The sequence below is a fragment of the Neltuma alba genome, unplaced genomic scaffold (assembly GCF_004799145.2).
Source record: "Neltuma alba isolate B1F8T4 unplaced genomic scaffold, ASM479914v2 tig00007975_pilon, whole genome shotgun sequence".
Taxonomy (NCBI): domain Eukaryota; kingdom Viridiplantae; phylum Streptophyta; class Magnoliopsida; order Fabales; family Fabaceae; genus Neltuma; species Neltuma alba.
In genome coordinates, this window is record NW_021634920.1 from 16,112 (window position 1) to 28,548 (window position 12,437).

The following is a 12,437-nucleotide window of genomic DNA, read 5'->3' on the forward strand; positions in this document are numbered from 1 at the left end:
ATTAGACAGGCTATGTAAACTAAATAATTAACAGCGTACCGGTAGTATGATCATCGGCAAAATGTGAATGTCTGACGGCATCTACCTGGAACTTGAGAGATTGACTCAGAAATTTAATTCCGTCACTTATTGGATATTAATATTTTCACTCTTTAATATAAGGTATAATTAATTAATTTTTTGATATCAATCTAATTAGTTAATTTAGATGGATTAAGAATGTTAAATAAATTATTTAGTTATAACATATATTACACGATCTCTTTAAAATATTTTATGTATTGATATATGAAAAAATAATAAATATAAGTATTATAAATAATTTATTTAGTTTCATTAATCTTGTCATATGAGTTAAAAGAGGTTTATGTTAAGAACCTAATGTAGTAGTATTTTTAATAATCCAAGAATTTCATGTTGGCAACAAAAAGAATTTCAATTTCAATTTTTCAATTTTTTTTCCCCGTGAGATCTCGTTCAAGTGACCAACGGACTGGTCATCGGGTGACGTTTATTTTAAGCTATTTATTTATTCATTTCCACCGATTATCTCTGATTTCTAGAAGGTACGGCGGCGTTTATTGGGGTGGGGGTCTGGGAGCCACGTTTTGCGCATTCCCCAAAGAGCTTCCGCGTCAAGGTTTAGCAAGTAATTAATATTTCTGTTGATATTTCTCCCACAGTTAGTAATAAAGTTAGTTTTGATTCTAAGTATAAAATAATTTTATTTTATTTTATTTATTAATTTTTTTCATGCTAAATTATTTAGCCTATAAATTGATATATAATTTATGTTACTTATAGGCAATTCAGGAAAATCATATCAATTTTTTTAAAATTAAATAGTTTATTTAGTTTTTTAACCTTCTCAAAATAATTAAGTACCTGTTTATATTAAAAATTAGATGTGTAGCTTTTAGTTGACTTGCTTCATCTCTTTTTTATTCTCGACTTTGTCATAATGAGTTTGGATTCTAAATTATTACCTCCTGTTCTAAATATAAGAGTTGATTGACTAATTTAAGTACATTAAGAAAATAAATTGAGTTAGTTATTTTTAATAAATAGGTGTTGTCTTTTATAAAATACCCTTACTAATCAAGTTTATTAGTTAGAACTACTATTATTACAAGGACTACTTTAAGAAAATGGATAAACATAAAAGATAAAGTTGATTGAGATATTATATTTAGGACAAAAATAAAAGTCAAACAAAATTTTATATTAAAAACTAGAGGTAATATTAAATTATTATTTGTAGATTTATGCTCAATTAGTATTTTTATAATACATACATTTTAAAAACTGACTTCAGTTAAAATTTTCATATAGTTGAAAGAGGATTTATGTTCAATTAATATTTTACAATACTGTGTTGATGTAGGAAAGTGAAAAACTTCCGTTGGCCAAAAAAAAAAGAAAAAGAAGAAAGAAAATAAGAACCCCTTTTAGGATATATGTGATGTGGATAAAATAAACAAAACTAATGCATTTTGATTTTAAATACAAGATGTTAGTTTATTTTATTTTCATATATATATATATTATTTTTAAGCTAATTTATTTAAATTATAAATTAATATATAAATTAATATTATATATGAGTATTTTAGAGATATTATGTCTTATTTATTATAATTAAACAATTTATTTACCTTAAAAAATGGAGTAACAAATTATAATCTTGTCAGTTGTCACTCTATATTTTTGATATATCATAAAACAACTTCAAACAGTGATCAGTGATGTATCCTAACTTCATCCCTTAAAACAGAAGTTAGAAAGGATCTTGGCCATACGAAGGAAAAATTAAAAAAAAAAAAAAAGAGCTCGGGTCTTCCTTTTCTTTGTATATATTTTATTCAATAAATCGACATAATTATATTATAATTGTTTGGCCAACTTATGATTTTATCAGATTTCCCAAAATCATCTCACAAAAAATTTAAAACTAAACTCACCTGATACATGCCATGTAAATAAAGGAGGCTCCCATGTGGCCTTATGTCCCTTTCTCTCTCAGTCCCTCTGAATTGGCTTCACAGGCCACAGTATCCTATTCTGCCCATAACCACACCTGCCACTCCGTTAAAGATCCAAACTAGATGTTATAAGCCATGCGCAAATAATAAAATTATTAAAGCACACAAATGCATAATATTCAAAATTAAACCGTGTAGTTGAGTAGGTTGCCCATTCTGGCCGTCTCCTTTAATTCTTATTTTATTCTTCCGTTTGCCTGGTTCACTCTTCATCTTCTCTTCCTCCCTCATTCCTGCGGGTCAGTCTTCGAAGCTTCTGCCTTTCTTTTGATTTCAGAGCTTGCAGCCTTCGACTAAACTCCTTCCCAATCAGTCTGTAAGTATTCAGAATCCTTTCTCTGCCTCTGTCATTGAGATACAAAGTCAGAAGTGTAATTTGATTGTAACTTTTTCTTCTATGCCTCCCTTGTTTGCTTATCCTTTTGGGTTCATCTGGGTGTCGGAATTTTCAATCAAGAAATTGTTCTTCTCTCGTTATTTTCGTAGAAAGCTTAGTCTTTAATGGAAAGAAACAATCCACTGCATTCTGATCCAGTTTCCCCCCTGTTTCCCATTAAAGTCTAAAGCTTGCCGAGCTAATAAGTTTGGTCGCGTTTATATGGCAAACTTTTTCTGGACCAGTTGCCTAAGATTGATGCTTTTTCCTTCCTTCCTTTCCAGGGTATGGTCAGATACTTGTTCTTGGAGTTTGAAAATCTCTCTACTAATTTGATTCTGTTCAGGGAATAGTAACTATATTCTGGGTTCTATCGGGTTCATTTTCAATACTATGGAAATTCAAACCGGCCCGGCCCTTCTGCTTTCATATGCAGGCTTCTGATTTTCCCCACCCCTATTTTCTGTAAAAATGATATTTAGAAGTTATTTTTGGAGGTAAAGCATAGGAGATCCTGAATATGTCGATCATATTAATTTTTCTCTACTCAAATTCATTTGTTGGCGAAAGTTTTCATTCTGGCGATATGAGAAAGATTATGCAGGTGATGAATAACTGGATATTGATAATTAATGAAGATTTAGTTAATCCAGAAGGTAGATTGATAAAATACGTCTTTTTTATTCGTGGAAGAATTTGAAAGTTTTGTTGTGCTTAATTTTCGAGTTCTTTCCAGACGGTTTAGATTCAACAGCGTCCTTTGAGTTTGTTGTGAGCTTAAATTTTGAATACACTGTGGATCTAATTCTAGGATTACACTCTATCTTGAAAAGAAGTCACGTTAGTTGATTGAAGATTGAGCTATACATATTCTTTCCTAGAAGATATCTAGGAAGTTAATGGTCCCAATTGGAACTTATGAGCCTTTAATGAAAACTAGTTCGGTGAATGCCTTATTCTCTTGCTAATGCATGATGAGGACGAATCCTAATATTGATGAGATTGTGGCCATTGATTTCTTTTGACATGACTGGTTTCTTTTCTTAGAGCGAGTTGGTATATACATTTGTCTAGTTCCTCTCTGTTTATAAAACTTCTCTTCCGCTCATAATTGTTTCTCATACAACATACTTACCTCTGGGGTTTGTAAACTGAACTTTATTAGGTAGATTTTCTCATTGCAGCTTCATCCTTGAAACTATTTGGGTGGTTTGGTTAGGCAGTAAGTTTGAGGTGGGTCCTCCATCCCTTGTAATGGCAATCAAATAAATGTAAATCTTGACTATGTAACTAACATATTTAATGTCTGTAATATTTCTTGTTCTTATAATTGTGGACAAAAACAAATAATAGACTCTACTCAATGAATTGGATCCTGCATACACTGGCGTTATTTATTGCATGAAACGGCAAAATTTTAGTTAGGCGACCTTGAGATTTGAATTGACTGGTGGTTTGATTAGTAATTTGAAGCTCATAGTGCTTGTCTTCAAACAACTTTAGCATCAGTATGGTTAGATCATGTTTGCCAACTCTTCACTGTCGAGGAACAGTGAAGCCCTATTAATTTCTTTAGTTGTCATCCGTGCAGCTTAATTTTTATGTAGGTCAGCGGTGCTGTAATATTACAATTCAAACATTTAGGTTTCCTCACATTAGCTTTATTTCTTTTTCTTTTTTTTAAATATTGAGCACTAATTTTGTGGAAAGTTGTACTCAAAATGGCCAATTGTGAATGGCCCATTCTATAATGATTGAAAATGAGCAAAGGTTTGGACCTCTGTTTATTCATCTTTGTCAATTCTATAGTTCAACTCTTAAAACTCATATGCTCCGTCAATGGTGTATACACCAGCTTACGTGTCTTTGTTAAGCCATCTTTCCCCGCTAGAAAGAAACTAAATGCTATATCTTGGTTCGAAATTTGTTGATTAATTTTTAAGCATTTTGGCTGACACTATAATTATGAATGTTCGGTTATTCTGTTATCAGAGACACTCATGATTCTTACGTTGTATATACTTGTGCTTTTCAGATTTAGACATCCAAAATATCACATTGTAAATCCGAAAATGGCTGCCCTAGATCAGTATTTTGAGGAGGCTTTGCCCCACACCGATTCCTTTGGTGAAGATAACTCTTATTCAGAAAAATGGGAATCTGGTACAGATTCCATTGCAGACTCTGATGGAAATGACTCTAATGGCTTTGATTGCAATATCTGCTTTGACTGTGTGCAAGATCCAGTGGTCACTCTTTGTGGTCATCTCTACTGCTGGCCATGCATTTACAAATGGCTTCATTTTCACAATCTCTCCAACCAAGAAAATGGCGAAGAACAGAGTCCACAGTGTCCGGTATGCAAAACAGAAGTTTCCCAATCCTCGCTGGTTCCACTCTATGGCAGAGGCCAGACCACAAAACCTTCCAAAGGCAAGTCCCACCATGTGGGGAGTATGATCCCACAAAGACCACATGGACCTTTGTCTCTGGTTGATCCTCGAAGACCATTTAATGCTAGTACTAGTGCAGTTCCACAACCGTCTTCCCAATTCTATCATGGTCATTATCCTTATTATCATCCTCAACAGTTCAACTCAATTTCAAGCAGTTCCAACTCAGGAATGCTTGGCATGGATGGCGCACTAAGAAACGCATTTGATTCAAGAATTGGTGTGTTTGGTGAGATGGTATATGCGAGAGTGTTTGGGAACCAGGTGACAAACGTATACGCTTACCCTGATACATATAATCTGGCAGTGAACAGTAATCCAAGGATCAGAAGGCATTTGATGCAAGCTGATAAGCAACTGAATAGAATCTGCTTTTTCCTGCTTTGTTCTTTAGTTTTGTGTCTTCTCTTATTCTGACAGCTATTTTATTTCTCCTAGTGTAATGCATACGTCTCTGTAAAGAATATATATATATTTATATAAACACGCATCAATCGGATCCAGCCTTTTGTATCATATTTGAGAGTTGCATGTGAACGCTGAAATATATTATACTTGTGGGAAGTTCTATGTTTTAATATAAAAAAGTGAACTATTTGTGTATCCTTGTATGGGATCTGAATATTTACACCTCAATTTCTTTTAGCTATAAAACAATGAAGAGAACGAAGATTAAAGTTATTCTTATCCAACTTGCATGATTAGGTATAATTATGTGTGGGGGTCGAGGCTTGCGAAGACCCCCACAAACAGAGACTTGGATTCTGCCATACTATTGGTTGCTTCGCCTGATTTTCTTGGTGCTGTGGACTTTCTGGGCTTATTTCTTGGACTGTGTTTTTGGCTCGATTGCTAAGCTACAGAAACATGTTCGTTTTCTTTTGAGAACATGATGGAATTGGAAAAACAGAAAGTAGGTCCCAGATGAGTCAGGTAGAAAGTTAAGGATATCAAAGGAAACCTGTGTGTGGACAAAATTACGTTGTTAAGTGTAGTTGATGGCGACGGGGGACCTGCTAGTGCGGATAAGAATCACATGGGGCATGGCAAATACCAAGAAGATTGAATGATCCGCAGATAATGTTTCGTGGCTTTTGCAGAGTTGAGATGTAAATTTGTATTAATTTTTTTTTTTCAAAAGTGCTAGACATTCGGAAATATTTTTAGTTACAGATTTATTTAAAAATTTAAAATCATGACAATTTTATTTCTTACTATTAAAAAATTAATATTAAGTGTTAAAATAGTAATATTAACTGTTTAATAAGAGGAGGCAAAATTATTATGATTTTAACTATTTGAAACAAATTTGTATTCAAAATTTTTTTCAAGTATCTAACACTCCTAAGTGAAAATTTTCAGAACAAATTTACACATTAATCCAACAAATATCCTTTACAGTTTATTTTTTTGAAATTGAAATTCATTTGAGATCTAAGAATATAAAATAAATTTTAGAGGATTGGAATTAAATTGAAGGAACTGAAGTTCAATAAATTTATTTTTATCGAGTTTTGTTACCATGGTTTCTATTGGATTTTAAACTTAATATTTGAGTTTATTCTCACTCCCCCCCGCACGGCAATATTATTTTTTTTTCAGCCAACACCCAAACGGCCATATTGAAATTAACTATTACTAAGTTATTTAATTTCTTCCCCATAAAATCATTTTTTAAATGTCTTAAGAGACTAATGCAACCTAAGAATGTATCACTTGCCACTATTTAGATTGATGCCTGGCTTTCTCTCGTAGCGGCCAATCATAGTCTTCAGGAGTTGAAAGAGAACCCTTGTTAACCCTTGTTTATGTCTCATTCTGAAGCCTTCACAAGAACCATGGCCATAGCTAGCAGGAAGCATTTCAATCTTCAGTTTTCTCCGTACTTCCACTTGGTCAGAGGACAAAGGCACGCTTTATCAGAACCCTCAATTTGTAACTTGCAAGCAAGGGAACAACGGATCGAGCAAAATTCATAAAACGACATGCATCAGCTGCTTCTAATATATTATAGCACACCAACAGGCAATAGAAGCCTTGTGCTCGAGAACTTAGGTGTCTTCTCTCTCATCATCTGGAGGTTGATATTTTCTATCTAACAGAAAATGTTGTTCCATGATAGCATCTGGGTTGTCATTTTGAATGTAATCAAATAATCTATCATAGGTACCCACGGTTATAATGCCTCTTTGTCTACATAAATTTATAAGGTCACCAGCATATTCTGAATCGCCCTTCTCTTTCAAGTGCTTAATGCAAGCAGACAAAGTAAACGGGTTAAGCCTTGATACAGGTCGATCTGCCATTATTGCTTTCTTCACCATTTCCAGAGCTTTTTCCATATCATTCTGTTCCTTATATCCATTGGCAAAATGAGCCCATGTTGTTCCCTCTGGTTTCATCCCAAGCTTCAAATACCTACTTATCAATGCTTCAGCCTTATCCAAAAGACCTTTCTTACAATAAGCACCGATAAGCATATTAGGAATCCTCATATCAGAACAAGTATTATCAGATTCCCATTCCTCCAGAATTCTCTCAGCACCATCAATGTCATCCAACTTCAATAATGAGCCTATCATAGAGACGTAAACAGAATTACGTGAACGCCCCAAGTTCTTACACATACTACAAACACGATAAACCTCTTGTTTGTTGCCGATGGCAGCATACATATTAAGAAGAGTTTCATAGGCAATCCTCCTTGTCCTTGAGCTTTCATTGATGAGATGCTCCGATCTCTTCAGCATTTGTAAGGCCTTTTCAGAAAGCCCAGCTTTTATATAAGCCTTTGCAGGAAGGGCATATGTATGCCAGTCCACTGCTGCTCCATTAGCTTCCATTTGCAACAGAAACTTCTCCATGCCCTCAATGTCTAAGGTTTTCGCATATGCATTCAACCGAATGCTGTAACTATATCTGTCACAGATGCGCTTCTCTTTCATTTCTTCCATCAAAGTTTCCAATTCCTCGTATTTACCCAACCGACAATAAAGGCTTAACATGACATTATAAGTCAGTACACTAATCGAACTGCACTGTTGAATTTTCTGCATGATTGCCTCTGCTTTCTCTACATATCCATGCTCTGCATAGCAGTTCAGAAGAGCACAGTAGACCTTGGAGACTTTTGAAGTTTCTGGAATGCTGGAAAAATATCTCTCTGCTTCATCTAGCCCATGGACTTTTGATTTCAAGTCAAGCTGTATAGCAATATCTGCAGTGGGTAATTGGTTGTTCATCTCATTGCTCATCCATTCCGACACCTGAGACGAAAAAGATTATTCCTTAATTTGTAGTTTTAAAGTGTCAAGCTTGAGCAGAAAATTGCCTTCTATCCAAAATAAGGAAGCTTTGAAGATCAAAACTTAGAATTGGTGACATAAATGCACACCATCAGGGTATTGCATTTACAGACACAATACTTTTGGATTAGCGCATTACATTTACCAGCATAGTCTTGTTACCAAATGGCAATATTTTTTCTAGAGCAAGTGATCAGCGCCAGGCAACCGCTTGATTTGAATCAATATTTTCTTAATATTACATTGCACATAGTCCCCTTCCAATTTTATTTTTCTTTACTCTTCAGAAATCAGCAATTTGCCAGAATCTTACTAAATTAAAATGGGCATTTAATACTTAATCTCTATAATAGTTTCGAGGCCTCCCAATGGAAAAGTATTACCTGAAGGGCATGAGAGAAGCGACGATACTTTCGGAGCTGCTTGATTATCTTGTGGAGTTCCGATCGCTTGACCGGTCTGCCTTCTTCAACCCATTGGTCGAGCAAACAGGCCATGGAGATATTGGGGTCTCCAGACCTCGAAATGCGAAGGTACAGAGAGTCAATATGAGGGGAAAAACGAATCACAGGTCGGGTCGAGATGAAAAGAGACCCTAAAACCCGTGAGTCGCGGCATAGATTCCATGGGGAGCGAATGAGCAGCATCATGCTTTGCTCTTTCAGTATCTTCTAGGTTTTACAGGGGTTTAAGGGGGACAAAGCAAACCAGCAACACGCACTTGGGCGAGGTGACTTGGAATTGGGGCAAAATCCTCGATTACCATTTTATGAGAACTAAGAACTTAAATTTTATTAATTTTAACTTAAAGTTTAATTAATTTTTTAATTTTATTTTTTGTTAAAATGTTTTTATTTAATATATATACTCTATATTTTAATATTTTATTTCTGTAAACAATAAATGAAAGGTATCATTATACTTTGAAATAAAAAATTTATCATATGATCTATAAATAGGAAAAAAAAACCCATTGCATTATAAATAGGAAAAATCTAAAAAAAATTGCATTTTAAAATCTTAAATTAGTTTTGTTTACTATATTTTAATAGCAACTGACTATATTTAAAAAGGAAATGACAACACATTTTTATACTAATTTTTAATTTGAAAATTTAAAATTTAAGAGGTATTATTTTAAGATTTTCTCTTATAAATAAGATTAGAAAAGTATATTTTTTAACCTCAGTATATGATAAAATTTGTAACCATATAAGATGAGATGGACATAGAGGGACTTATTTTAAATCATTTTGATGTGAATAAAAAATTATAACATCCGATACTATATTAGTGATTTAATAAAATCTATATATTTCTTTTTATAGCAAAATCATATCGAGTTGACTTGTATTATGTGAAGCGAAACTGCAAAAACCGTCGAAGAGCGAATAGTGTCTCTGGTTTCTTCACGTGTTTGAAACAACAGTTCTTGGGTCCATGCTGTCATCTATGGTTGCTTGGGTAAGTGGAGGCATTCTAAGAGTCTTTAGAATGAAAAAGAAAGAACGTCATTCTTAACATTAATCTCTTCACATACGGCAATAAAACAAACAAATGAACAAATAAAAAAATAACAACATGTAGAGAAATGATCCTGCATAAAAGTCCAATGTAGAGAAATCATCCTGGATAAAAATCCAATCGCACAAAATGTCAATAATGATTCCACCTAAATCTGTGAGACACTCTTGAATGACCAACTTTCACCAATGTTAATGTTCATGCATATCTAAAAGATCAATAAGGATTGAGGATGAGTCAAAGACGAGAGGGAAGGGATCAATTGATGTCGGGACTGGGTCCAGTTGGAGGCACAGAGCCTTTGGGAAGCTTGGCGGTTAGGGTGGTTAGTGTCTCCGCCTTGGAAAGAGGCCTTCCTTGGGAAACTGAAACCTGCAGAATCAGAATTAGAACAATGATCATCGCGAGCCATGGGAAGCTTCTGAATCTGGAACTTGTTTCTTGCATCTTTCTGGGTTTACAAAAGTTCAGAGGCCAGATGGTTTTTATATAAAGTGGTGATCGTCAAAGTCAGAGTTGACGAAGCATGAATACTCCTGGCCGGGCCGGCTACAACTGGGATTTCGTCAAACGCTTCTCCGTGTTTTTGCCGGCAAAATCATTATTCTGCTTCCTGTGCTTACGTTTGTAAGGGCGGGCATTTGATCACAGGAACATCCCTCGAGATCAAAATTTTATTTCTTGGTATGTCTTCAAATCTTGTATTGTTGTTTCCAAATCCAGAGCATAGGCTACAATCAAATTCGTAGATGGCAATCAATCGAGGTGCACTCTCCTGTTTAAAATAATGGGAGAAATATGGATGGTATTATCAAATTACGCATCTGGATGAAAACAATCCAGTTAATGCGGTTGTGAAACTGCAGCTTGCCGGTTTGGAACCTTCTTAGAATATTCCATCAGTGGCATCCGAGCTTCTATCAACACACTCGTATTTTAATTATACTTTGATTTTCCTTTCCAGATTTCTGTATTGCTCATCATGGATGTGCTAAATAGAAATTAAATCCCATTCTGATTCAACATAAAAAAAAAAAAAAAAAAATCTGCCAGGGCATCCAATATTAGTTTCTCCATATCACATCCTTCCTCGCTGGACTTTTGATATGATGCTACTGGCACAAACATTTTATCGAAACCGAATAGATACTGCCGACATTTACCTGCATCCACTACGGGGAAAAAAAAATCGAGCGAATCAATTTGACATGGAATAGAGGGCGACGTATCTCAACGACCCGGTAATAATCCAAACTTTCTGCTGCAGGGGCACATATTGCCCAAGTATCCAATAATGACTGGCCAGAAAGTCACAGAAAGTACTAATTATAATAAGACTCCAGTACACTGCAAGGTCAATGATATTTTGCCCTTTGCTTTACCATGTACATGGAAGTCAGCAACATACACAATGATACATGCATTCTCGTTAGCAACAAGCCAACAGGTATACACATTGTCTCGTCAGGTAAGGTGAGCCTCCAACCCATCCACCTACCTAAATGGCTACATCTATCCAAAGAGCTAATCATAGTTTTTAAGAAATACACTATGTGCAAAGATGTACAACATATTATGGGTCATGGATCATGTGGGATAGATTTGAAAATGCCGATTGCTAAGATTCCACGGCTATCGTGTTTCTGTGTCTAACTTCTCTCATCAGCACGAGATAGAAGTGCAGCAATTTTATGGGCTTCACTTTTTCCTATATAAGCAAATCGATCATAATAGATTATGTTAATAATGCAATATTGATTTTCATCTTTATGAAACTATAAGCACATATTTTGAGCACCTGGCCTATTTCCTCAGATTGTGCAGGAAAGTGAAATCCAGTCGAGCAATTCTGCAAAAGTTCAGGACTTTTTATCCATTCTCTACGTGCATCACATGCCTTTATTTTTAATTTGAACATCTGCCAAAACACCAAAAAGATACAGTGCATCATAAATTCCAAATGAACATTTGCCTCGATGCTAACTGGTCTCCATAAAAATAAACGAAAGGGCTGAGGCCCAAAAAAAAAATCCAAATGCTTCAAAGAAACAGAAGAAAACTAAGATATAAATGGAGGGTGAAGAGAGGCGGGAGTCGTAAAATGAGCAAACCTCAGACAAAGAAAAAGGTGCATGCTCCACTTGATCCCCCTCAATGATGATACCTGTACCCTGGCACTCTGGACAGAACACAGAATTTATTTTCCCTCTAGCAGCTTTCATATCATAGTCTTTTCCATTTTGATTAACATTTGCTCCCATCTTTCTCTTGGTTTTTCTTCTGACTTTTGGAAAGGCAACACGACTGGTGATCATGTCAAATTCACACATCAGTATCCAGTGTACAAGGCAGGATGCATGAAACAAGTGAAACGCCTGCAAGTAATAATCGGGAAATGAAATTCCTTTTCCAAATTTAGAGAGATAATGTTTGAATACCAAACTTTCAATCAAGCTTGATATCAGAAACATGAATGACAGATTAGCAAAATGTCTTACCCCAGTGCTATTCGACTACTGCAAGCTAGTCTCCTGGTCTTCGAATTAAAAAGTGTTGCTACATCTTTTACCAGGAAGCATTTTTTTACAGATATCACACATTTTCTCTGCCGCTAATCGCTGCTGCCGTCTCAATTCTTTCCTTAAAGCCTTGCTTGAAATGAACCTGGTTGGGAAGTTGATTGTCAATTTGACCCAGGGCCACACTCTGAGGTGGCACTGTTAGAAGCTGAAGAGTC

General features: G+C 35.0%; 3 protein-coding genes across 4 annotated transcripts; 1 reads left to right on the top strand and 2 right to left on the bottom strand.

Moving 5' to 3' along the window:
- Positions 1-2,219: 2,219 nt before the first annotated feature.
- Positions 2,220-5,476, top strand: LOC114753551 (E3 ubiquitin-protein ligase RMA1H1-like). Of its 2 annotated transcripts, XM_028942233.1 has the most exons (3): positions 2,300-2,358; positions 3,584-3,651; positions 4,454-5,476. In XM_028942233.1, the coding sequence occupies exon 3, from the start codon at positions 4,491-4,493 to the stop codon at positions 5,286-5,288; it is 798 nt and encodes a 265-aa protein (XP_028798066.1). In that variant the 5' UTR covers positions 2,300-2,358; positions 3,584-3,651; positions 4,454-4,490; the 3' UTR covers positions 5,289-5,476. The 2 variants fall into 2 exon arrangements, with proteins under 2 accessions (XP_028798067.1, XP_028798066.1); XM_028942234.1 differs by lacking the exon at positions 3,584-3,651 and having other exon boundaries at positions 2,220-2,358.
- A 1,012-nt stretch (positions 5,477-6,488) lies between these two features.
- On the bottom strand, positions 6,489-8,836 carry LOC114753553 (pentatricopeptide repeat-containing protein At2g20710, mitochondrial-like). Its single transcript, XM_028942237.1, has 2 exons — positions 8,560-8,836; positions 6,489-8,137 (listed from the first exon to the last, which is right to left on the bottom strand). Exons 1-2 carry the CDS (start codon positions 8,824-8,826, stop codon positions 6,923-6,925), a joined length of 1,482 nt encoding a protein of 493 aa, XP_028798070.1. The 5' UTR covers positions 8,827-8,836; the 3' UTR covers positions 6,489-6,922.
- Positions 8,837-10,955: 2,119 nt separating this feature from the next.
- On the bottom strand, positions 10,956-12,268 carry LOC114753554 (uncharacterized). The gene is made up of 4 exons (XM_028942238.1): positions 12,199-12,268; positions 11,812-12,075; positions 11,499-11,618; positions 10,956-11,408 (listed from the first exon to the last, which is right to left on the bottom strand). Exons 2-4 carry the CDS (start codon positions 12,028-12,030, stop codon positions 11,319-11,321), a joined length of 429 nt encoding a protein of 142 aa, XP_028798071.1. The 5' UTR covers positions 12,031-12,075; positions 12,199-12,268; the 3' UTR covers positions 10,956-11,318.
- Positions 12,269-12,437: the final 169 nt, after the last annotated feature.

Coding starts and splice junctions, on each gene's coding strand:
- LOC114753551 (XM_028942234.1), top strand. CDS start 4,491: ATGGCTGCCCTAGATCAGTATTTTGAGGAGGCTTTGCCCCACACCGAT.
- LOC114753554 (XM_028942238.1), bottom strand. CDS start 12,030: ATGTGTGAATTTGACATGATCACCAGTCGTGTTGCCTTTCCAAAAGTC. Junction 11,619..11,811: donor CACCTTTTTCTTTGTCTGAG/GTTTGCTCATTT, acceptor GTGTTTTGGCAG/ATGTTCAAATTAAAAATAAA. Junction 11,409..11,498: donor AATCTGAGGAAATAGGCCAG/GTGCTCAAAATA, acceptor TTGCTTATATAG/GAAAAAGTGAAGCCCATAAA.
- LOC114753553 (XM_028942237.1), bottom strand. CDS start 8,826: ATGATGCTGCTCATTCGCTCCCCATGGAATCTATGCCGCGACTCACGG. Junction 8,138..8,559: donor GCTTCTCTCATGCCCTTCAG/GTAATACTTTTC, acceptor TTTTCGTCTCAG/GTGTCGGAATGGATGAGCAA.